At 57.6% G+C, this 25,663-nt stretch overlaps 1 protein-coding gene across 7 annotated transcripts in view; it reads left to right on the top strand.

Annotated features, from left to right (window-relative positions):
* IQSEC1 (IQ motif and Sec7 domain ArfGEF 1) overlaps positions 1-25,663 on the top strand; it is a gene marked incomplete at both ends in the record, with an annotated part of 318,762 nt that overhangs the window by 231,124 nt on the left and 61,975 nt on the right. For 2 of the 7 annotated variants that reach the window (XM_079713581.1, XM_079713579.1), the window contains one exon: positions 21,928-21,992. The exons of the other annotated variants lie outside the window; for them this stretch is intronic. In XM_079713581.1, the coding sequence (XP_079569707.1) occupies positions 21,928-21,992 (65 nt within the window). Of the gene's footprint in view, positions 1-21,927; positions 21,993-25,663 lie in introns of those variants that run through there. 7 annotated transcript variants of the gene reach the window in all.

Raw genomic sequence — 25,663 nt, 5'->3', positions numbered from 1 at the left:
CCCCACCGACCCGGGCGCCCTCAACTGGCCGGGGTTCGGATGACGTCGGCGGCCGGGGCGGCACCCGTCCCCGCGCCCACACCCCTGTCCGGGGAAACTGAGGCTGGGCGCGGAGAGGCGGCGCACGCCAGGGTCACTGCGCGGAGGCAGGCCGGCTGGCCGGCGGCGCTCGGGTGCGGGCTCGGGCTCGGGCTCGGGCTCCGGCCCCGGCTCGGGCTGGGGCTCCCGCGCGTCCGCCCCCCCGCGCCGCGCGCCCGCCCGCGCTCCTGCCCGCCGCGGGGACGGCGGGGACGGCGCGCGCTCGGAGGCTGCGGGCGGCCCCGCGAGGTAGGAGGCGGGCCGGCGGGGGACGCGCGCGGCAGCGGGCGGGGCGGCCGGGGCCGGGGGCCGGGGGCCGGGGGCCGGGGGCCAGGCCGGGGGTCGGCGGGGACCGCGGTGCACCGACGCGCGAGCGGCTTTCGGGAACCGGGCGGGGGCGGCGGGTGGCTTTGCGGAGCTGGGCCCGGGACGAGGGCCGAGGCCGCAGTCGCGGGGACGCGGCGGGCCCCTGGGTTGCAGGGTCGGGCACCCGCGGCGCCGGGCTCGCGGGGATGGGGCGGGGGCGGGGGCGGCGGCGCCGGGCTTTCGGAACCGGGGCTCTGCGGTGTCGCTCCCTGGGTCGCAGGAGATGGAGCCTCCGCGGCTCTGCGGATCGCTCCTCCAAAACCTTGCGGACGTGGAAGGAGCGATCTGTGCGGAGGGGGGCTGAGGGTCTCCGCGTCTATACTAGCTGGCTGCCTGGGCTGGGAAACGTGAACCCAGGTCGCGAGGGTCGCAGGGGGAAGCTGCCCGTCCCCCCAGACACACACTCTTTCCCTTTTCTCCCCCCTCCGCCGTGCTCCCGCCTCTCCGCGGAGAAATCCTGCCGCGGGTCCAGGGTCCGGAGCCTGCGGGCGGGAGGTTGAGGCATCTCAGGAATTCGCTGTGAGCCAGTTAGACGCTCTTGGGGTGGGCTGGATGGCTGGCCCCGAATTCAGCCCTGCCCTGACCCCTTTCGTGACCTTGGGCAGCCCCTCCTCCCACTACCACGTGGGCAAGAGGCTGGCTGGTAGTCTTGGGGACCCTCTGGGTCAGACCCCCAGTGGGAGAGGAGTCGGTTTAAGGGACTGTGCCTGGGGGCTGGAAGAGCCCCTGCGATCTCCGGACCCAGTCCCAAATGGGGCAGGAGGCAGCAGGAGTCTGAGAAGTGACGATGGGGCTGTCGCAGGTATCAGGACACTCTGTTCCACCTGCCAGCCTTGGGGGGAGCCCTCATGGACCAGGGGGCTCTGAGTGCGGGAAAGCCCTGCCCTGCCCAAACTAGCTGCCCCTGGGCTGTGAGGAGGCAGGGCCGGTTGCCAGAGGTGTGGCCAGGCTGTCCCCCTGCCCCCCACAGTCATGGGGACACCCCCCTCCCAAGTTTCTGCCACGCAGTTGCCCCTTTAAATTGCTAAGCTCTCGGCTGTCACAGCTGATCTGTTTCCAGAGCAAACGGAGCAGAAAGATGACAGTGGGTGTCCCCTCCCCCGGGCCTGTCCGAGAGAGGAGGCTTGCAGGCCAGCGGTCCCCTCTGCCTGGTCAGCTTTGTGCGTTTAGCTCTGGGCGTGCTCCATCATGGGGTGGGTGTGGGGCACTTGCTCTGCACTGGGGAGCCCCTGCTCCGCTCGGTGGTCAGGCACCACCAGACAGCGTGCGTGCCAGCCTGCACAGCCCCTGGGAGCAACTCGGAACGAAGGTGACCTCTGGTCACCCTTCCCTGCCCCCAGCTCTATGCCTGGCTCCTCCCTTGGGCTGGCACGGTGGCCAAGCCTCTGAAACCATGTGTGGCCAGAGATCCCATGTGCAGCAGTTGGGTTTGAAAGGAGAGAAAAGCAGCAGCCCCAGATGCCCCAGAGACAGGAAAGGATAAACCAAGAGGTGTTCGGGGTGCCACAATGCCACGGCCCAGCATCAGCTCTGGATGGAGCATCTGGGGGCCAATCTCCTATTAGAGATGGAGAAACTGAGGCTAGAGAGAGGCAGGGACACGTCCAAGGTCACACAGCACCCCAGTGTCCCCAGCTCTCCAGCAGTCTAGCCATCCCTGGGGAGCTGCTGCCTGGGGAAGGCTCAGAGGACTCGGTGTTCCCCCCAGAGGTCCCTGCAGTGGAGGGACAAAGAAGGGGGACCCTGGCTCCCACAGAGGTTGCAGACATTAAGTAATCTTGAGTCTCGTGAGTAGAGTTGCCACCCTCTCCCGTGGCTGCCTGCCCTTCCAGCACTTCTCTGCTCACCCGTGGCTGCCAGCCCCACAACGACACCGTGATCTCAGTCATGCCCCTGCCCCATCGTGCAGAGGGGTTGCCAAGGCCAAGCCAGCACTGGGACCCTCTGTGTCCTCAGCTTTCCTCCAACCAGTGTTCTAACTGCTGGGGTGCTAAGCACCTAGGCGTCCCTAGAAGAGCACAACCATCCTTTGTTCTCGTAGTAAGCTCCCCGTCACTGGGGCGTGCAAGCTGGAGCTGAATACTCATTGGTTAGGGAGGCTATGAATTTGGCCTCTGGTGGGAGGGTTGACCAGATGTCTCATCACCCCCCCACCCCGTCCCTCATAATTAGGGGGTAGGGAATGGGGTTGCTTGCACCGATCAGGAGATGATGTTTCTTGCATGAAAGAGGCCGGGTGAAGGCACTGGGGCAGGTCCCTGTATGAGGCCCAGGGTTCCACCTACGGCCATTGCTCAGACCTGATGTCCACACTGTGAAGTGTGACTCAGACCCGCTTCTGGGGGCAGCATCTTCCAGTGCCTGCTGCCTTCCCGCTGGGCCCGGCCTTCAGCCTTGCCCGTCCTGGCTCCTGCAGGTATGCCCACCCCACCTGCGCCACCCAGAAACCTTTGCTCAGCCTTCACCCATTGGTGTCACCTCTTCAGCAAAATCTGCCTAGAGTCTCTGTGTCTGCCTCCCCTGGGGGTCCCATTGTCACTGAACTGGGTGGGGGGACAGTGTGCAGGGACATAGGTAGGCCTGACTGCAGGACACCCGCCGCCGCCCCCCCCCCGCCACTGCCTGAGCTCTTCAGTGGCCCTACCCCACAAGTGCCGGCTTGGAAAGGCAGGGTGCAGGCAGCCAAGTTCTCGGTGACTCTTCGAAGAACTGAGTGTATGTGGCCTCCTGATCCAGTACGATTACAGTTCACACCCAGCAAGCATCTTTTAAGCATCTACTCTGTGCGCGACCTTGTCACGGCGTCTCACTTGTGTCAGCCCATTTCATCTTCGAAACCAGAAACCCATCTGCTAATGTGTATGAAGGCTTTAGAAGTGTAATATCAAAACAATGATGTCAGCTGCACGGGCCAGTGGGACCCACTGAGAATGCTGCACACCCCCGCCCGCCGCTGGGCGGAGTCTTTTCCGTGACTTGGGCCCTAGTGTCCTGACAGCTTGGCAGTTTGCGCACCCAGATGGCCTGGGGAGGCACGGGGGCTTAGGGTGCTCAGAGGGGACTGACCCCATGAATCCATGTGGGCTGTGTGGACGGAGATAGGAAGGCTTGTAAAGGGGTCCTGTGACCAGGTACATGCGTTTGGGCCTTATCGGCTGCCTCTTTAGAAGGAAGTCCTGTCGGGATGACAGTCTCGGTCCTCCACCAGACTGAATTCCCTGAGGGCGGAACAGTGGCTGAGGCACCTGCTGGTACCCAGCGCCAGGGGCTAATGTGAGTCTTTGTTGTGCTCAACTGAGGTGGATCTAAACAAGAAAAAAGGTAGTGAGTTGTCCTCATTGGAGGTATGCAAGCTGCGGCAGTGGAGAAGACTCCTGTGCCTCGGTTAGGCGAGATGCCCTGGAGGGCCATTTTAGCTCCAGGACTCCCAGAGCCAATGCCTTTTTTTTTTTTTTTTTTTTAATTACTATCTGAGGACTTAGTGAAAGCTATCAGGATGGTAATATAGGTTTGGAAAAATGCTCAGTGCCAGGCTGTTTTAATAAAGCCAATTGCCTCGGGGTATTATGGGAACACTCCATTATCCGGCTCCTCCAGATTCGGAAGTAGGACCAGGATTTGGACTTGGCCAAGGGCCCTGAGGATTTGGCGTGAAGCAGGAAGGAAATTGAGAGTCTTATGGCCAATCCAGGAGCACTGGGGTCACTGTCGGCCACACTAACTTGGGAAGCCCTGAGGTCAGAGCTGAACTCCTTGTTGCTTTGGGCAAGTCCCTTCCCCTCCCTGAGCTGAAGAAGTTTGAAAGAGTCCGGAAGGCACTTTGGAAATTGTAAGGATTGAGGGCCGGGAGGAGGGGCTGAAGCAGCAGATCCTGATTGTCTCAGGTGCATGGACCAGCGGAGGGCCAGCCTGCCACTGGGATGGGTTCCAGTCCCAGCTCTCAGCTCCCTAGCTTCCTGGACCTCCGTGAGCCTCAGTCTCCTCCTCTTTAAAATGGGAGTGATGACCGGGCCAACCTCCTAAGGCAGTTGCGACGGTAATTCTGGAAAGTGTGTCAATGTCATACAGCTAGTTTCCATTTTCTCCTTTGGGGATATTGAGAAGCCACTCAGTATTCCTAAGGCCTCAAAGTCCAAATAGAAATGCCAGCTCCGTTGATTTTCTCATTCAGCAAATATGTATGGAGCGCCTGTGATGATAGCACAGGAGCGACACAGACAAAACGCCTTGCCCTCCAGGAGCTTTGATTTCAGCAGCAGGAGACCCACAACAAAAAAGTAAACAAACGAAGAGAATTTCAGTGAGTGCTAAAAGGAATGAGTGTGCCCTGGTAGGTGTTAAAGGTGCTTAACAACGGAAAACCTCTTCCACTGTAAAGGGGGAGGAGAAGGAGTCCCCCTCACCCTGCCTGGGCTCCGGGAGACCGAGATTCCAGTCCTGGCCCTGCTGGCTTCCCACTTGCTGTGCAAACTTGGGCAGGTTCCTTCCTGTCTCTGATCCTCGGTTCTCGTTTGTGAAATGAGACAGCAGGTATGCCCCTCCAGCTGCGGCGCCCTGTGTGGCTGGGCTGTCTGCCCTGTGGTGCTGCACTGAAGTCTGCACTGCCGTCATAGCTGGGGTCCCTGCCTGTCCCCTCTGTGTGCCACACCACACGTACCTTTCTATTTTAGATGTGACAGGTAACCTGTCAAACAGAAAGGCGAAAAGATAGGCATGCAGCGGCTCCAGGAGAAATAAGAGGAACGCACACATTGTGAGACCACCACCCGGGCCCCGAGACGAAGCGCTGGCAGAAACCCCCTGCCCCACCCCGTGGGCTCCCCCTCACTGTTGGCCCCCAGGGATGCTCACCATCCTGACTTTTGTGATAATATGGTTCTTCCCGTCACTGTCTTACCACCTGTCCGAACACCTCTTTACCGCATGGCCTTGTTCTTATTTTTGACTCGTTTATACATAGACTTAAGCTGTAGATATTTCTTTGGGTCTGGCTTCTTCTTAAAGTCACGCGGAGCTGTTGCTTGTCCTCGTCACGGCTGTGTAGTATTCCGCTGCGTCGCTAGGCCACGGTTTATTATCCAGTCTCTGGTATGGACGCACAGGGTGTCTTCAGTTCGGGGCTGTGTTCTTGAACCTGCCCACGTGCTAGTGCACGTATGACCTTTCCAGCATCTGTCTGGACCTGGGCCACACAGGACGCACATGTTCAGTGTCATAGAGCAGACCAGCACTGTGATCCTTCCGTCCGGTCGCCCCCCGACTCCCAGTGGCACCACCTGTTGTCAGTCTCTGCCATTTTTGCTCTCCTGGTGGGTGTGTAATGGTTTTAATCTGCATTTCCCTGACTGCTGATGGGGTTGAGCATTTTTCGTATGGTTATTGGCCGTTTGGATCTCCTCCTCGGTGAGGTGACTGTTCAAGCTTCTTGCCTACCTTGGGCTGTCTTTTTCTTTTCTTGTTGATTTGGAGGAGTCTTTAGGTATTCCGGATTCCAGTCCTTTGTCAGTTGTATATGTTGTAAATATCTTGCATTTTTCACTTTTCCTGGGGTCTTGGAATGAACATCTTAATTTCACAGTTCTTAATTTCTATCAAATCTATCTTTCACGTTATTTTTGTTTTGTGTTTGAAGAATCCTTTCCTACCCTGTGGTCACGAATTCACCTTTTGCATAAGATCTTTAATCGACGAGGAATTGACATTAGTAAAGGGCGTGAGTTAAGGGTCCCATTTGCCGCACGCACGCATACACGCACATGCACATGCACACGCACGCACACCCCATTTCCCAGCCTGCCCAGCGCCGTTTGGTGACATGTGTGTCCCTTTCCCCTACCTGCCCTGCCCGCCCTGCTCCGTGTGTATTCATACCTCTCCCGGGCAGGCAGGAGCCCAGGACCGAAGGCTCCGGCCTGGGACAGCCCCCGGGGGCAGGGCAGGGCGGCCAGCCCTCCCCCACTGGACCAGCTGCCGCTCCTGACAAACAGGTCTGTGGGGCCCGTCACGTGTCCAGCTGGCGCTGACTCGGGCTCTGGCGGATTAAGCAGGGGCTCAGGGCTTATGACCCGCACCGTCCACTGCACAGACCCCCAGGAGGGCCGAGGGAGCTCAGCTCTGTGGGCTGCAGAGGAGACCCCCAGAGGCCAGCGAGGCTGCGCTGTTTGCCTCAGGACACCCCCAGCTGGGGCACTGGAGCAAGGTAAGAGAGGGCCGGGGGGCCCTGGCTGTGTCTTCCCTGCCCAGCTCTGGGAACTTCTGTCTGGAAAATGAAATGTCCCCCTCTGACTCCCCCGCAAGCTTTTTCCATCTGGGTCTGTTGGGGGAAGCCGAGAGCCAGGAGGTGGAGGGCGGCGGCCAGGGCGGCGGCCGAGAGCAAGGACGTGCCGGTCTCAGGCCCCTGCGCACACTCACCCGGGCTCACACACACATGTACACGCACCTGCCCACCGGTTCCCGAGGGACTCTGAGTCCTCTTCAGTGACGAGGGCCTGCCCACTGGGGGGGTGAGGGAGGGCGGTGGTGACACTGCCAACCTCCAGTCTGCCCTTCAGATCCTGGTGCCTCCCCCCCGCAATGGCCAGTACCCTCGTGCTCCTGGAGTCTTGGGGGCAGGGAAGAGGGAGAGGAAGTGGGTGTGTGCTGAGCACCATCTGTGTGCCGGGAACCTCCCCTCGGGTGATCTTTATTCCAACCCTGCAAGGGAGGGAAGATTCGCCCATTTAATAGACGAGGAAACTGAGGCTCGGAGATGGGCTATGGCCCAGCTGGGGCCCGGGCTGGGAGGACGGTCCCCAGCATCTCAGCAGCCTGCCTATGTGACCCCGGAAGTCGCAGGCTCTGCTCACCCCCTGCCCAAAGGCGCAGTGCCTCTGGCGCCGAGCTGCTGCTCCCTGGGGCTCTCTGAGAACTCTAGGTCCTTGTGGGGGGCATCAGGGTGGGAACAAGAGCCAGCAGCTCTGGGCCCAGCTCAGCCTAGGCTAGTGGGTAAGACTTGGGCTCCGTCTCCTCGTTCGTGCCATGGTGGGGTGACAATAGTAGGCCCCACCTCTCCAGGCTGCTCTGAAATGCCACCGTGCATGAAAGGGCTTCCAAACACGGCCGCTCCCAGCAGGCACTCGGGCACTTAGCTTTTGTTTTTACAGGGAAGGTCAATACCTGAGTTCACTGCGTCCTCTGAATTTCTGAGCTCCTGTGCATTTCTTTTCTTCCTGGGCTTTGTGCATGCATTTATTCCTATGAGTTTAATACTTGCTTAGGAAATACAGGCACGTGGTAAAAAGTTCAACATTATAAGAGTATACAGTGCACACGATGTATGCCCCCCGCCCCCTCCCCAGAGCAAACAGGATGAGCATTCTGGGGGTATCTGGTCAGAAATGTTCCTATGTATATATTTGTTCCTCTGCCATTTTTGGGGTTTTTGTTTCGTTTTGTTTTGTTTTTTTGCGGTACGCGGGCCTCTCACTGATGTGGCCTCTCCCGTTGCGGAGCACAGGCTCCGGACGTGCAGGCTCAGCGGCCATGGCTCACGGGCCCAGCCACTCCGCGGCATGTGGGATCTTCCCGGACCGGGGCACGAACCCGTGTCCCCTGCATCGGCAGGCGGACTCTCAACCACTGCGCCACCAGGGAAGCCCCCTCTGCCATATTTTAAAGAGAGCACCCAGCAACTTGCTCTGCCCCTATCCTGTGACTTCCCTCTGGGCCTTTAAATCCACCCACTCGGTTAGAGAGCCTGGTGGCTGCTTCCCTGCAGAAGGCACGCATATTTGTGGATGCTGGCACCAGATCTTCCTCGTCAGCAGGACTTGAGGGAGGCTGCAGCCTGACACGGGGCAAACAGGGGGATTGTTGAGCTGCAAAGAACGGTCCCTCTGTGCCCAGTGGAGGCCCCAGTTGGAGACCGGCTCCCCCTCCTCCCCACTGCAGCAGATCTGGGTCTGGAGCAAGGGTGGAGCCTGGGGACCTGGCTGAGGCCCAGCCCGCTGCCAGCTGTCCATCGGGTGACCTTGAGCCTCCTCTGGGCTCCCGACTCAGTGCAGAAACCCAGGGCGTGTGGTGGCCCCAGTGAGAGGACCAAGGGTCTGTCTTCTTGAGGACCCAGGAAGCCACACCTCACCCATCCCGCCCAGGGAAGAAGCACATGATGTAGGCTGGAGTTCTCACTGCTTCCTCTTGAGCTTTGATGGTGCTCTCCGGGAGACAGCCGAGATCAGCACCAAGTCTCACTGATATATTCTCTGTGGGCCTTGTGACTCCTGGACCTGCTGGCTTCTTATCTCTGCCAGGGGAAGCTCCCAGAGGGCTGGGGGCAGGGCTTTATCTCTCTGAGAAAGGAAGGCAGCAGGTGGCCACATGTGGCAACATACCCTATGTGCGTGACTAGGAGGCTTCATCAGAAAGGCTCCCTGCCCCCTTGAAGCAAGAGCAGGATCCACCGTTGGTGTCGGGAGGGTGGCCAGTTACCCAGTGGGGCAGAGCTCCAGGCGCTGCCCATATGCAGATGTTCAGGTTGTGCACTGCACAAGAGCAGTTGGCAAAGGAAGAATGCACCGTTAGCAAGCCACAGGCCTGAGAGGCTGTGTCCACCAGAAGAGGGCGCTTTTTCCAAATTCACACGCAGGCCCTGCATGCTCACTAGTGAAGGAGAGGTGCCTGGTGAGGTGTCTGCTCTCCACTTATGTGGTCTTCCTCTGCTCAGTTTTCTAGAATCTCCCTCCAGGACACTGCTGGTAAACCCAGGGGAAAGGCAGCTCCAAACACTCTCCTCTGTCTGTGGGAGCAGCTTGGGTAAACCCAGCCCAGTGGATCCTCAGAGGGAACGGGGCCATGGCTCAGAGTAGACCTGCATCCACATTGCAGCTCTAGCTGCTCCTGGTCGGGACTTCTCAGCAGAGACCCTCCACTTTAGCACCTGTTAATACTCCCCGCAAAGCGCAAGTATGAAGGACCCTTACCTCTGTGCCCAGCCCCTTGAGCAGGGCCACTTTATTTATGAAGGCATGTTGATTTGGGGACAGGAAGTCATATGAACTCATCTCATGCACATATATTTCTCCAGCACCTAGTGTGTGCCAGGCTGGCAATAAATGGTGAGTCCCACAGACGTGACTTTTATCCTCACAGAGCTGTCCAGTGAAGGAGAGGGAAATGCCCCCACGAACAGCATGGACCAGGGGCTGGGAGGACTTGCTCAGTGGGGCCTGTAAGGAGGTCAGGCAAGGCTTCCTTGAAAGTGGAGTCAGGGATAAGTAGGTGAAAAGAGAGAGACCTATGCACCCGGCAGTGGGAACAGCACGTGCAAAGGCCCAGGGGCAGGAGCCAACTTGCCGGGTATAAGGCTGGAGCCGAGACGGAGGGCAGAAGCAGGCAGAGGCCGAATCCACAGGGGCTTGTGGGCGTGGTGAGGAGTTTGCTGCTTATTTCTTAAGCAGCGAGGAGCCAGGGTTTGAAGCAGGTCAGTGACTTGTTAGATAGAAATGTCAGTGAAATTGGGTTTGAGTCCTGGCTCTGCTTCCTGATCCAGTTGCCCTCCCGCTGCATGATGGAGACGGGGGCGGCGGGGTGGAGGGTGTCTTAGGTTGTGCTGGAAGGAGGAGATCTGAATGAGAAAGCTTACCGTGGGGTCCAGAGGCTGCCTCAGCTGCCCCTCTGGGCACCTGCCCCGTGGCTGAGCACCTCCCTGTCCAGGAGGCTTGGGGCTGGGAAGGCCAGACTGCAGTTCTCCAGCAGGGCGACAGGTGGCGCCAGCCCCTCAGAGGTGACAGGGACCAGCAGGGACCAGTGCAGGTCAGGTGGGGTTGGGTCTAGCTCTGGTTAGGCCGGGGCGGGGCCACGCTTCCCCTGCCCTCACCCGCACCCCAAGTGGCACCCAGACTGCTGGTTCGGTGGCTCCAATCCGCAGTTGCCAGAACCCCGTCTTTCATCCCCTCCGAGGACCATCCATCAGTTGTGACCTGAGCTGACGTTTTAAGCCGATCTAAATTTGCCACCAAGCCTGGCAGGGGGACAGCTGGGTGAAACCACCCTCTGCAGGGGAATACTGCGGTCCAGATCTCCGCTCTGCAGCCTCAGCCAGTGAAATGCAGATAATGAGGTGCCCCCTCCCAGGGTGGGCGTGCGTCAGCACACACTGAGCGCCCAAGGAATGTTGGCCCAGCCAGGGCTGGGCACCCAGGAGGCCTGCAGGGCCTGGCAGTGCCTCCCCTGCTCCACCGGGGCCCCCGCAACTGGCATGGGGGCTGGAAGCACAGGGAGCCGACCTGTGTTGAGTGAAGACGTGCCCTACCCACCAGAGGCTGAGCCCCAGAGTGGGAACGCTCACACCTGGCCCATTGCTGGTATCATGTCCCAGCTCCCTGAGGCTGGTGTGTGATCTGGCATCTTGGGTAAGTGGTTTGGTCCTTTTGAGTCCTATTCCTTCTGTAAGACGTGGACGGTACCCTCTCTGTAGGTGGGAGGGTTGCTCGCCCGATGGGAGTCCCTTGGAGCACCCAGCACCGAACTGGTGCTCAGGGAAGGGCACCCACTGCCACTGGGAGTGCAACCAGCCATCCCTGCCTCGGACCCATGGGTGGTCACTAAAGGAGACCAAGGGCAGAAGCTGGAGCCATGACTGCAAGCAGCCTACAGCAAGCTGACCAAAGCAGGAGGGAATTTACTGGAAGGTAGCGTTGTCCCCAGACTGCCCAGGAAGGACAGGAAAGAGGCCCGTACACAGGGCCCCTCCTGAGGGCAGGAGGCAGTTTCCTCTAGGAATGCCCCCTGGAAGGGGTGCCTACTTGTCCGTGCTTGGGTGCCCGCAGGCAGGGCCGAGCCCCGTGAGAGGCCCACCGGGTGCACATGCCCCCAGGACGGGGCACTGAGGGAGGGAAAGGAGGGATCCTGGAATAGGACGTGGTCTTGAGGGAAACGGCCCAGGTCCAAGCCCAGCACCCCCAGCGCTGGCTCTCTGTCCCTGGCCCCCATGCACCCCGCTGTACTCGATATGGGTTCCTCTTTACCAGCGTGATAATTACTGGACACATCGCTGACAACTGAACAAATTGTTGTGTGCTTGTAATTACAAATTACGTTTCTAACACTCCAGGGGGTTCCAAACCTTGATATCTGTGCTATTAACACATAAATTACAGTCATTTATGGAAATTACTAGAGAGACCAGAATTGTCTGTGGATTGTGTTGTGTAAGAGATGCTCATCGGTGGATGTGCTCCAGGAGCCTGGAGGGGCCCAGCGTGGGCCTCGAGCTTTACTCCTGTTTCATGGGGTCAGATTCTATTCCCAGCTCTAGACTTTTTTTTTTAATTAATTAATTTAATTTATTTATTTTGGGCTGCGTTGGGTCTTCGCTGCTGCACGTGGGCTTTCTCTAGCTGTGGCGAGCTGGGGCTACTCTTCATTGCAGTGCACAGGCTTCTCGTTGTGGCTTCTCTTGTTGTGGAGCATGGGCTCTAGGCATGTGGGCTTCAGTAGTTGTGGCACGCGGGCTCAGTAGTTGTGGCGCACGGTCTCAGTAGTTGTGGCTCGCAGGCTCTAGAGCACAGGTTCAGAAGTTGTGGTTCATGGGCTTAGTTGCTCCGCGGCATGTGGGATCTTCTCGGACCAGGGCTCAAACCCGTATCCCCTGCATTGGCAGGCAGATTCTCAACCACTGCGCCACCAGGGAAGCCCCCCGGCCCTAGACTTTTCACACATGGACCCCCAGGTCGGAATCCCAGCTCTGCCACGACCAGCTGAGTGGCCTCCAGCCACTAACCTCTCTGTGTCTCAGTTTCCTTATGGACTAAATAACGGGACTTGATGAGTGATTCCTAGAGATAGCAGCCGTCCAGCTGCAGGCACCCGCGTCCGTGCAGGAGGTGCCCCCGGGGGCCTTTTCTCCTCACTCACAATGCAGGAGGTCACAGTGAGGCGGCAGCCAGGTTTTGTTCCCAAGAGGAGGGAGGGGACCAGGGCCCTGGAACCCCACCTTCAGTCCCCCTGGCACCAGGCAGCCCTCCCCAGCCTTAGGTTGCTGTGAACTCCTTATGTGCTTCAGGGTGTTATTTCTTGCTGCAGAGAGTGTACTCTCAGATTCCTGGGTTTCTGGAAGTGTAAGACCCAGGCCACAGGTGGGTGTGAAATGATTCCAGGTGAGCCGTAGATGCTGCATTGGGTGACACGGAGCCAATCATACGGACCCAGGAGAAAGCTATTCCCCTCCTGGAGTTCTTTTAGCCCCTCCGATTACACTGAGCGCAGAGTGTTGGTCGGGGCTAATATCTCTTTAATGCCTCTTTATCACTCCAAAAAAAGCTTAATTCTATTTCCTTATTTTATAGGAAGTAATGTGTCACATGGTTAAACAGTGAAAGATATAAAAGGCTACAAAACAAACAGTGAGCCCCCGCCCCAGCCCCAGCCCCCCGGAGGTAACCACCATCCAGAGATACTTTGTGTGTGTGTGTGTGTGTGTGTGTGTGTGTGTGTGTGTGTGTGTGTGTGTGTGTGTATTCTTCCCTTTTTTTTAGGCACCTACAGCATTCTAAGTTTAGCCTTTTCACTGATAATATATCTTGTATCTCATTCCCTATCAGAATATGAAGAGCATCCTCCTTCTGTTTTATGGCTGCCCTCTGTAACATGGATTCTCTATACTTGCTAATCTCTGTTTTAAAGAAAGACAGAGCAAGCCTCAAGCATAGGCCTTCTTCTGATAACAAGATCTGAGCAGGATTTTATAACAGTGTTTTGGCTTGGGTGATTTCTTTTTATGAGAAAGTTCAATTTATGCTCAGCGAGACTGGCTTTTCACAGATGGAGCAGATATAACGTGTGCCTGATATGAAGAATAGTATTAAGTAATTGGTACACGGGTGCTTACGTGGTCATTGGGAAAACCAACCTGGGGATAAACCCAGGCCAGTTCTGCCGGCTTCCTCCCCACCGACACACACCCACAGGATGAAACCCCAGCCCCATCCTCTGGCCTCATTCCTCACAGCGCACCCATCCCCACACTTCACGCTCCCATATATGCTGTTCCCTGTACGTGGGGTGCCCTTCAGTGAATTCCCATTCATGCCACAAATCCCAACACAGGCTTCACCTCCTCCAGGAAGCCCTCCCTGATGGCCACCCCATCAGCTCACAGTCATTCCTGCTTCTGTGCCAGGTTGATCCCATGGTTGCATTGATCGCCCACTGTAGTGCCCTGGCGCAGTGCGAGATCCTCAAACTTCTGCAGATGTCAGAATCACCTGGAGGGTGAGAATGTACATTTCTCAGAATTCCCAGCTGGGACTGCGGTTGCTGCTGTTCCTGGGACCATACCCTGAGAACTGCTGGTGGAGGGGCAAGGACATAGCGTTCTCCTGGGTTCTCCTCTCGGCTCCATCATTTATGGGCTGTGTGTCTCTGGACAAATTACTTACCCTCTCTGGGCTTCAGGGCCTCCGTGAGAAACTGAGATGTGACCCCACCTTGTAGAGAATTGTGTGAACGTGTGTGGAAGCAGGGCTGGCACCGACCGATGTGAGTTGTCTCCCGCCCCCTCCCCACCGAACTTCCCGAGGGCAGGGCCCACATCTGATGTGTCTCGGATGCTCTGAGACACCCAGGCTGTGCCTGGGGGGCAGCTGCTGGCCATGTTCAGGAGCGCACATGTGCCGGTTATCTATTTATTCAAATAGTGAATCAGATGTTGCACATCTCCCGCGCCCATTGATTCCAAATCTGTGGAGCCGGGTCAAGCTGGTTGAAGTCTTCCTTCCACCGGGACCAGAGAAGGGGTTGTTTAAATCAATAACATAAATAAGATTGCAGAGGGGAATGTTTAACCCACTTAAGAGAAGCTGTTGTTTTCAGAGCACTTAGTGGCATCCGTTTGCAAAACACGCGTCCCAAGCACTTGTTATAAATGAACGCTCTATTCATTAAAGCAGAGGGCCACTGAGGCTCGGCTTGGCTGGCCCTTGGTAGCGGTGTGGGCATGACAGTTAAGAATCAGTGCCGCCAGCGGGGTGGTCCGTGGCAGGGCAAGGCCTAGCAGCCCCCTCTCTGCCCCTTTTAGCGCAGGTGGGCCCTTGTGAAACGCAACTCCTGGGAAAGAAACCCAAATGCCTCAAGAATGGTCATTCGCTTTGCCCCAGGGGTACCTCTCTTTAGAGAATCTTTAGCTGACAGGTTCCTTAAGTACTGGGCACCCTGGTTATGAGAAGCAGTGTCTTTGAAAACCAGTTTCATGTGAAGAGGGGCGTTGGCTCAGACTGAATAGGACCAGGATGTGAGTGGGGGGCATGGAGGGGGCTGGCCCCGTGGCTGGCCCTGAAGCAGAATGAATCTGGTTCTACATGATTTGTTTGTTCATCGTTTACTGAGCACGTGCTGTAGACCCGGCGCCTTCCGGATGCTGGGGACACCGTGGTGATGCTTCATTCTGGTAGAGGATAGACAGTAAACAAGGGAAAAAGTAATTGAGCCGGATAAACAGGCGGTGAGATGGGCTTTAAAGGGAGTTAGACGAGATGGAGGGAACGGGGGTGTGCTTTACCTGGGGGCGGCTTAGGCTGTTCTCAGGCACAGAGGGTGGACACAGGGCAGTCCTGGAACAGTCTGGAGCCAATTTCCTGGAGCTGTCCCCTAGGGAGGGACTCGGCATAAGCATCGTGGGTCATACCCCTCCCTCCCTGAGATCTGGCGGTGGCTTCCTGGTGCCACCAGCCAGGAAAAGATGGTTGAGTGTGAGGGGCACTTCTGATTGTGTCCTGGGGCTGGCAGGGCTCCCTGACAGGGAGTGTGATGAACAGGGTAATTTCGGGGCTGAGGGGGCTCAGGGAGGAGACCGTCACTGGTGAAAGCAGTTCAGCTTTTTGCCCTTGAATTTCTTCCTGATGTTGTCAGGCCCCTTGAATCCTGCAAGAAATCCAGCCAATGGCCATTTCCCATCCACTTGAATAGACTCATAACTCAAGTGGCCGCACTTAGAAGCCACAGGTCTGTTTTCTGCAGGCCCTTTCCCCGGGGCTTCAGGACGAGCAGTTCCGCTCACCTGGCTGGGCCCAGCAGAGGGACGAGGGCGGAGGGGGTGTTCCCCAGGAGGGCCCAGACTGGGGAGGGCTGCGGTGAGCACGGTCTCACCTGTGGCCGCCACCCCCGTCTTCCTTCACTTTTATAACAGACCAGCATTTGCTGTGCAGCAGGGGTGACAAGTGCTCTGGGGATCCAGGCTAGGAGGTCTTCTTAGAGGAGGTGATCATTCTTGGCTGTTCTGTTGACTCTGTCAGTCACTGGGCATCGTCGTGCTAGGTTTGTCAGAGCTCCACAGAGCCACCCCATCCCATGTAGGGTTTTCTTTCTTCTTGCATCTGACCCTGTGTCCCAACCATGTGGTTCGATTATTGTAACCCTCCTGGAGGAGATTTCCCAGGCCCTTGCAGGACTGTTCACCCATTTGTCAACTGTTGGCATTAATAACAACTGCATCGAATTTTTAGTGTTCATTTAAAGACCACAAGAAAAGAGCTCCGTACACCGCCAACCACGATGGTTCCCTACCTCTGTGGCTTCCTTTGCCAGAGCAGTGGGAAGGAGCTGAGGAAAGGATGCCCTGTTCTTGGCTGTGCCCCAGACTGACTTGGGGACTGTAGGACTCGGGTTCCTCATCTGAATAAGAGCAGGCTGCACTGGGTCACTGGGTGACTCCTTCTGGCTCTCAACTTCTAGGGTACACTAACGTTAAGGCTGCTTTCATCTCACCAGCGTGGGTCAGGTCTTGGCCAACCCAAGTACCAGTGAGTTTTTTGTGGTTGGGACCCATTTCCCCTGGCGCCAGGACAGGTGTCTGGAACCAGGCCAGTTATGTGAAGCAGTAGTCGCACCTGAGCCCCACCACTGGGAGAGTGATGGAGTGCCATTGTCCCTGCCCTCAAGGTGCCCACAGTCTGGGTGTGGGGTTCTCGCTTAGCCTAGGGGGGCGGGGGCGCTAGAGGAGGCTTCAAAGAGAAGGTGACATTTGGGCTGGGCCTTGAAGGTTGAGTCGGAGGTTGCCAAGCAGATGAAGAGGGCAACCCAGGAAGTGGGAACAGCATAAGCAAAGGCACTGGGGCAGGAAAGTGCCTGGTGCATTCTGGGAGTCACTGTATGGGAGGGATGGCAGCTGGGAATGAAGCTGGAAAGAGTCAGGGGCTAGATGTCACCAAGGTAGTACCTGAGCAGGTAAATAGTCTGGTTCACGGTTAACAACCCTACACCACCTCCGGGTGACCCCAGGCTCCCAAGATAAGTTATCCCAGGGTCATTTAGTTTACTTTGTTTAGTAAGATTAGGGAAGTCCGTGATTTGCAGAGGTTTCTATGAAAACTGGTTGAAATTTTAAAGATAACTTGGCACTTAATAAGAGCAGCTTTACTTACCTGGGAAATTTCTCCTCTGGGCGGCTGACTGGGCTCCCAGAGAGATCACGCTACAGAATTCTCTGTTCTGTGCAGTGTCTGTGGTTTTTCATGGCATCCGACGCTCAGATAAATAAGTTCCATTCCATACGGAACCCACAACTCACCCACGCCCAGGCTGTATGCTGGACAGTCCCCATCCCTGCCATGCCATCCCAGCAGTGGGGGCTTGTGGCCTGGGAGGTAGGACGCTTGGGTCAGGGTCACTGTTTCTAGGACCTGGCCACACGCCTGCGCTCATCCCTTCGTCTCTCTGGGCCTCAGTTTCCCTGTCTGTGGAGTGAAGGATTGGGCTGGAGGGAGGGTCACAGAGCTGTGGCTGTGACATGGGGAGGATCCTTTCAGTGACGCGAAGAGTAACTTACTAGTGATCACAGACACTAGGAGGGAAGCTCGGGTGGGCTTGACCACAACCTGTTTTTATGGCTGTCATAGGACACAGCCTCTCACAGCGTGGCCCAAGAGGCGGCTTCAGTACAGTCTGGCATTTGGGGTCTCTGCGGACTGGCTCTGGTGGGCTTCAGAGTCTCCTAGAAGATGCTAGAAGACCTGTAGTCCCTTGGATCGTTACGTCTATTATGGATTTCTTCATTTCCCTGGCTTTTTAAAAAACGATTTAAAATTTTGCAAACACTGTAGTTCTAAAGTGCTCCTTCCTCCTTCCCACCCTGTGTCCCAAGCTTAGAGGGCAGAGGCGTGTCCCCAGTAATCTCTGGAACCCCCGTTTCCCTTCCCAGAGGCAAGCACCAGTACCCGTTTCTTGGGTCTCCTTTAAGAAACAGTCTATGAGCGTATTATGCTACATAAGCATACTAGTGTTCTGTATGTTTTATTGTCTGTACATTTCACATTTGTCTGGACTTTTTGTCACAATGTTGTGTCTCAGACCTTTTGCTGCAAGTGTGTACGGTGCTGCTGCCGTTCTTTTAACGTAGGGCTCCTCTGTACCGCCGTTTACATAACCAGTTGACAGATGTTGCCTGTGTCCTTCTCCGCGTTCTGCTGTTACAAACAACTAATACCCTTGGACCTGCGTCTTTGTGCACCTGGGCAGGTAGCTCTCTCTGTAAGTATCTGTTCCGAACAGTGGATGGTCCCATCTTGTGGCCATCTGTCTGAAGGTTGTCTGGCCTGGCCCTATCATTTTGATCACCATCTTCCCCATGACACGTGGACTCTCTTTCCCAGATCTCATCCACAGCCCTGAGGCAGGGAACTGGGGGTTGGCTGAACAGGCAGAGAATTCACGTGGAGCTAATGCAAAACTCCCTCAGGGGAGCTTCATTATGTCAGGCTGACAAACCTTTTCTGTGGAGAACTAGACAGAAACATTTCAGGCTTGCGAGCCATAGTCTCTCTTCAACTTTGTTGTGGCACAAAAGTATCCATAGACAATACATAACGGAATGAGTGTGACTTTGTTCCAATAAAACTTTATTTAAAAAAAGCATGCAGGGGGCTAGACTTGCCCCCAGGCCTTAGTTTGCATTTGATTGATTTGCCTGAGCACCTCGGTGTCCCAGCCCTATAGTGGGCACAGGGGATGCTGCAGAGAAGGACGCAGGCCAGCTCTGCCTGGAAAGCACAGCACAGTTCCTCTGCCCCTGGCAAGGAACCGGGGAACATGTAAAGGGAGTTTCTGACTTGGACTGGGGGCCAGTCAGGGTGGCTTTCTGGGTAAAGTCACATCGAAAGCTGAAACCCAAGTCCTGGCTACCAGCCAGCACAGTGGGAAGTGTCGCTTGAGGTTTGGCGAGGGCCGGAAAGAGGAACCAGACCAGGCCTCACAGGAGGAGGCCTCTGGGAGACGGACTGCAAAGGTTGGCCTTTGGGGGCATGCGTGCCACATGTCTGGTCAGAGGAGAGCAAGGAGGCAGTGGAAGACGGGAGGCTGTCAGAGGCCCAGGAGATGGGGGTGAAGTCAGGTTGGGGGCGTGTGAAATGGGCCAAGGCAAGTAGGTTAGGGCTGAAACCCAGGGCAATACAGTGAAACTAAACATTTTCATGCACTTCTTGCATCTTACAGCCTTGTAGGTGGGCTCCTACTCACCTCTCAAGGCCCAGCCTAAATGTCCCTTCACCTTTGGAGCCTCTTGCGGGGCAGAGTTACGGGCGACTTCCTCCAGACTATCGTAACGTCATCCCCAGGGGCACTTCTCACGGCAAGGTCTCCCCACCGTGCCCCACAACAGCAGCATGGAATAAGCACTGATGCGTGTTTGCTAAATTAAAGGAAAGGGCGCAGTGGATTAGGCAGCGGAGAGGTGGCTGATGAGCCTCGCTTTACAGCTGAGGAAACTGGGGCTCAGAAGCCTAAGCCAGTTGCCCAAATGGCACGCGGAGGACTTCTGCCCAGTCTAGTCATTTCTGCCCAGCAGAAAAATTGGCTTTCTCTACGTCTCCAGGCTTGGCTTTCTCACGTGCCTCACGAATCCTTAAATTATTAATCTGTGAGGAAATTAGCTGAGAGCCAGAAGCAAAAGTCACACTCTGCAGGAAGATAAAAGGAGAGCATGAAGAGGCATTTGGTTTCCAGGGACTCCATCCTCTGGTGGTCCAAATGCTAACAGGGAGACGCAACGCCCTTTTTCTAACTCCCGGCCGGAACTCTGTCGCCAAGACTATCCTGGCGGGTGGTGAGGCCCTGGGCCTGGAGAAGTGCCTGGAATTCTTGGAGAATCCGGGTCGCGAGGCGGTCAGAGCCAGTGTCTGGAGCGCTCCAGCAGCTGAGGGGCGACTCTCTTGGCTCCGTGTATTACAGCCTGTTTTTAGAGGGCGGTTCAAGTGAGGGTGGGACCCCTCCACCCCCTCCCCAACTGCACTGCTTCAACCCTATCACCTCTATCCCCACCCATCTCCCCACCCCCAGCCAGCATGCGGCATGGGAAGGTCTTCTCCTTCCATGCCGAGGGGCTTTTGTCCATCTGGACTCCAGCCATCCTAGTAGCTGTGAGGTGACCCCTCACTGTGGTTTTGATTCGCGTTTCCCTAATGACTAGTGATGTTGAGCAAATTTTCATGTGCTTATTGGCCATTCATATATCTTTTCTGGAGAAATGTCTGCTCAGATCCTTTGCCCATTTTTTAATTGGGTTATTCGCTATTTTATTATTGAGTTGTCAGAGTCCTTTATCTAGTATGGATACTAGACCCTTCTTTGATGCATAATTTGAAAATATTTTCTCCCATCCTGTGTCATTTATTTTTATTTTATGTCTTTCTGAATGATGACCTTTATTGTTTAAAAGAAAAATGCTCCCATGCGTCTGATTTCGTCTTTACTTAGGGCTTTAAACACCCAGCTGGTTGTTTGTAGAGCCGAGGCCGCCTGTGCACCCTGTAATCTTTCCAACCTCGAGGGTCGAGGCCCCGGCGGTCACCGGGTCAAACAACGCCGGAAGGCCTCTGCTGTCTCCGAGACCCACTTGGGGACCCCTGCCCGCTCAGGCGGCACGCGGGACTTCCTTCGCGGGTCTTTATTTGTTTCTAATGCAGCAAAGAAAACATCAGAAGTGAAGAGGAGGCATGCGGAGATGGGCTGTGGATTCCTGCTCAGCCTCCTGCCTGGGAACCCTGGAGCCCTAAACTGGCTCTAGGGCTTGCCCTTTCCCGGGCCGGGCCGTAAGCAGGGCCAGCCCAGCCCTCTTCCTCCACTGTTCTCCACCCGCCCCAGTTCCCCATCTGGGAATAATGCTCCTCATCACCGTCGCACCACCCCCTCCAAATGAAAGAGTCAGAAGGACACAAGCGGATGCCCCTGCATGCGTGGCTTCCCACAACTTCCTGACCCCTGCAGACCTGCCAGCTGCCTGGCCCTCCGGGAGATGTACCTGCCGGTGGGGCGGCCCAGGACAGGTGGGGTTTTGATCGTGTCTTTCTGCTTGAGGTCTCCCAGCTACATTTGGGCATTCCACCCACAAGTGTGGGTGCCGGGCACTGTGCCTGCCTTCAAGGAGCCGGAGGACAGACGATACAAAAAATGTGCAAACTGAGAACAGCAAGGCATGATTGCTTCTAGTAGGGAGAGCTGTGCAGCCTGGGAGCCGTGAAGGTGAGGCAAAGCCTCCCAGAGTTATTAACCCAGTTAAACTGAGCCTCAGTTTCCTCTTCTGGAAAGTGGGGTCAGTAATAACTCCACCTGCATCACAGTGTTGTCTTGAGGACCACATGTCAGTAAAAAGCTCTAAAATGCTACTTAGTATTACTTTAAGCTTGCCGTGGGGGTCTGGACGTTGTCTCTGGGTGAGGGGAGGGCAAAGGGTTGGGTGGGCTTAGGGAGAAAGAAGCCGCTTCCATCAGATCCTCCCCAAAAAGTCCCCTAAAGGGTATCCCCAGCCTCAGGATGGGGCCCACTCCCCTATCTCCAGGGCAGGGGTGTCAGAGCCCAGACCCGCACTGTCTGGGAAAGCAAAAGCCCCGTTTTATAAACAGGCCAAAGTCAGGAGTGGCAGAGCTTGGCGCCGTTGGCAGAGTAGGCTGCAGTTGGCTGGTTTGGGGTTTTGTATTTGTTGTGCTAACACGCTTGGGAGGGACATATGGCTACTGGGGGCTCCGTGTTGGAGGGAGGGCGCAGGCCTCCCAGGAGAGGGCCCATGTCTGGGACAGGGGATGATGCTGCCTTGGGAGGATCCCGCTCCAGCTCGCGGCCCGGCCCCTCGCTCCCTCCCGCCCGCGGTCCGGCCCCGCCCTTCGCCCCTCCGCCCGCGGCCCCGCCCCTCGCGCCTTCCTCCCGCGCCCGCGCCCGCGCCCACGGCCACGGCCCCGGCCCCGCCCCCGCCGGGGCCACATTCCTCCGGCCTGGCCTTACGCTGCGCCAGGCGGGCGGCGGGCGGCGGCGGCGGCGGCGGCGGCGGGGCGGACTCGGCTGGCCTGGGGCTCGCACTTGGGGTCGGGAGAGGCGGGAACCTGCGGGCGCTGGGCCGGGCGACCCGAGGTGGTCGCGTGGCGGGCGGGCAGGGCGCGGGCGGTCGGGTGTCGGCCCGGGTCCGGCCGCCGCTGGCCCGGCCTGGGTCCCGGGCGCCCGGCCCCGCCAGCTCCCTCCGCGGCCGCCATGTGGTGCCTGCACTGCAACTCGGAGCGGACGCAGTCCCTGCTGGAGCTGGAGCTTGACAGCGGGTAAGGGCCGGGGCGGGGCGCGCCCCGGCTGAGCGGGGTGGGCTTGTGCGGTCGTGCGACGCGGGTCCGAGTGAGTGTGAGCGAGGGGTTGGGGGGCTCCGGGGGCAGCGCTCCCGTTAGTGTGCGTGCGGGCCAGGAGCGGCCCGAACACGGGGGAGGGTGTGCGTTCGCGCTCGTCAGCGACTGTCGGATGGGAGTCCGTGTGGGCGAGTCTCGTGGGGAGACCGCTGGGAGTTGGTATCCGGCGCAGGCGGCCCGCAGGGGGCCGGCAGTTTGTGGGAGGGAAAGTGGCCAGCGGGCGTCTGTGCTGTGTCTGGTGGCAGGCCGGCGGAGGTGGCAGGCCTCTTGATGCTGGACCCTGGGCCTGTGTCCGCTCTGTAGGGAGGCCCCCGGGGAGAGTGTGCGGGGCTGTGCGCAGGTGCCCGGGTGTGCTCTGGCGGGGACTCCTGGGGGGGCACCGGGGCACCTGGAGCAGGAAGGTCGAGTTCTATGTGGCTGCTGCTGTGTCTGAGCGGGGCTGCGAGGGGGCCGCTGGTGGGGTTGGGGGCGTCTGTTGACGTGTGTCTGGTGCGGCCCGGGATGGAGTCTGGCGGGGATGAGTGTGCGCCCCAGAGATCATCCCTGTTCTTCGGGGCCTGCGGGTGGCTGGCTGAGCGTCCAAGGGCCTGTGTTTATGGAGAGAGAGTAAGAGAGTGTGTATGTGCTGGGAATATCGATTTCCTCGCTCTTCTCGCCAGCACAGCTGCCCCCTGAGCTGTCTGCAGGCCCCCCGGAGGAGCAGGGCTGTGGGGCGGAGGGGATTTGTTGACAAACTGCCTTGGCTTGTGTCAGGCCCCTTGCGGCGGGAGCCCACCTTCAGCCGTTTGATCTCTGAGTTCAGAAATTCTGCAGTGTGTGTCTGGCAGCTGCGCTGAGAACGCACGTATGTTCCTCTCCGCGCCCCCCAACCTCACCTCAGGGGCCGGGGCTCTGGGACTGAGGCTCCACGTGGGGTTGTGGGGTGTGGTTCCCAGGCACCATGGCTACTTGCGTCTGGGGCGGAGGCCAGGCAGGCTGCAGCTGCAGGACCAGCTGTCTGGAGTCAATGGCATTAGTCCGAGAATGGTGCGGGGGTGGGGTGGGGGTGGTTATGATATTCACATCCCACACGTGCCGGTGCCGCTGCCGTGCGCAGCTGTCCACCCCGTATTCCTCTGCGTTCTTGTCCTTGAAGTACCGCATACCCATGTCGCGGGGGAGCAAACTGAGGTTGAGCCTTCTGTTGTCAGCACCAAGGCTCTGTGGTGTGAGCGCCTGTTGTATACAGCCCCTGCTCTAGGCACTGGGAACACAGCAGTGAGCAAAACTCAGAGTCTTTGTCCTCCTGGGGCCACAGGCTAGCGGGGACCCGGTAGTCGGCATGCTCTGCTGGCTGGGCCTCCTCCATCGCCAGCAGAGAGAGCCTGAGGAGTCTCTCCGTCCCTTAGGACTTGTCCAGTGCCACCCTTCCCGTTGGGATGTCCGTGGCCATCTCTTCTGCATGTTCCTACGTCCTGCATCTCTTCTCATTGGAAGTCCCTCCGTTCAGCCAGTCTAAATCTTCCAGATAAAGAGAAGCCTGCTTGGGCCCTTTTGTGGTCAGAGCTGGTGATGAGCAGCTGCTCCTTGGTCTCCGCCGGGCCAGGTGCCCTGGAGATTAAGCCCTGCTCAGGCCCAGCCCACAGCTCACCCTCGGGCCTCCGAGCAGGTGGGGCCCATTTGCTGCGGAGTGCCTGGGGGAGGGCAGGAGAGGATCAGCCCAGCCCTGGCCTGTGGAGGCTTAGCAGGGCGCTCCTTGGGCTGGCCAGCTTGCCCCCAGCCCAGAGTCCTTCCGGGAAGGCCATCTCCCCTTCTGTAAACACAGAGAGGACCCAGCAGGCTCCATAGGCCTCGGGACACCCCCCGAGTGTAACAGGTCCAAGGCACCCTGTCCCGGCACCGCCGCGCCCCCCGGCCAACAGCACGCCTGGCACCTGTCCTGGGTGCGCTGCTCTTTGAGCCTCTCCCACCCTACCTTTCAACATCGACACATAGAGGCAGGGAGTCCAGGGACATGACCAGAGTATTACAAGGCGAGCCCAGAGTAGAACCCACAAGATCTGATGGAGGTCTGCGAACGGTCCCTGCCAGCCCTGCCGCCATCCTTGGGCTTTCGCTCAAGGAAGTCGGACTCTGAGCCGGTTGTGCTAATATTTACACAGCGTTGGTTCCGAAACACGGACAGGACTGCCGGCTGCACAATCAAACAGAGTGATGACTGGACAAATAGGTCCTTCTGGAAGAGTATGGACAGGACTCCAGGCGCTCAGTATACACGTGTGCACGTGTGCGGGTGTTATCTGGCTGGGCTCTGGAATGTGCCATTGTGGTTTGCTGGGAGAATCCGTGGGTCCAGGGCCGCTCAGGGCGTCAGGAAAGAAGGGCTTGGGGAGGCGGACAGACGTTGTTCCAAACCCCAGCTCAGCTCTGTGAGTTTATGCAAGTTTCCACACCCTGCGAACCTCTGTTTCCCCATCTGTGACAGGGAATGGTGCTGCTGGTTCACGGAGGGGCCCGAGGCCCTCCCAGCGGGCGGCTAAAGGCCCTCGCTGGGCTGGCTGCCCTGTACTCGGTCAGATGCACAGTTGGCCCAGGTCAGCTCTAGGTGCTTCCCACCACCAGGGACCCATTGGATTTTCTTCCTTCCTCTTTTGTAAATTTCCTCTGCATTATGACGACGTGTGGAATATCCGCCCAGTAGGCACAGAGGCAAGGCGACGGCCCAGGGCTGATGGGTTTCGACCCAGCCAGGGGAGAGTCCTGTGGAGATAGCCCGGGTGCCCTGGAACTGTGTGTTCCTGGGGGGCAGGGGGGAGGGTATGCAAAGGCTGTTGAGTGTGATTTATCATTTGTTCTCAAAAAGCAAATCGTAACAAGTTTAAAGGCCATTACAGCTCTTGAAGAAGTAATCGGTCTGGCCTTAGAGAATCTGGCTGTTCCTACTGCGTGAGTGGCTACTGAGGGGAAAGTGGTGGCAATCGTGGTGGAGGACGTGGCGTGGTAACTGCTGCTCTTCTGGCTGCTGTGCCTGCACTTGGGTTGGGCGTGTGCCCCCGAGCCCCCGGCTGTGGTTTGTGCTCAGCCATCGCGGCGAGCAGTGCACCCGTGGATGTACACGCTCTCTGGCCCGGAGGGCACTTTGTTCTCTGGAGAGATGTGTGCAGCGCCAGGGGCAGCCACGTCACACTTCCTGTGTTCCTTTATTCACTCACCAAACAGTCACCAAGCCCCTGCTCTGCCAGGCCCTGGGTTCGATGTAGGGGAACCAGATTACTCGTGTGAAGCCATGAGCCCCGGGGCCTGGGCCTCGGGGTTGCACAGAACCCTGACTCTTCCCAGCTGCGTGGCTTCAGATATATTCCCTCCTCTGTCTGAGCCTGGATTTTCTCATCTGTGAAGTGGGACCCCAAAGTACATTGTGGGGCCTGTGCAGCTTTGCCTGGTGACTGAGGACCCCTGGTACATGCCCAGCAGCAGCCCTCGGCCCATCGTTACGTATCCTCAGTGCTTTCCTTCTTTCTGGTTTCTGGAGTCTGCATGGGGCGCTCGGCCTGGTCCTAGCTGCTCTGACTTTAATAGCTTGTAATGCCTTATTCGTACATGGCTGTAGCTTC

The sequence above is a fragment of the Hyperoodon ampullatus genome, assembly GCF_949752795.1.
Source record: "Hyperoodon ampullatus genome assembly, chromosome: 10".
Taxonomy (NCBI): Eukaryota; Metazoa; Chordata; class Mammalia; order Artiodactyla; family Ziphiidae; genus Hyperoodon; species Hyperoodon ampullatus.
This window is presented reverse-complemented; position numbering and strand designations above follow the sequence as displayed.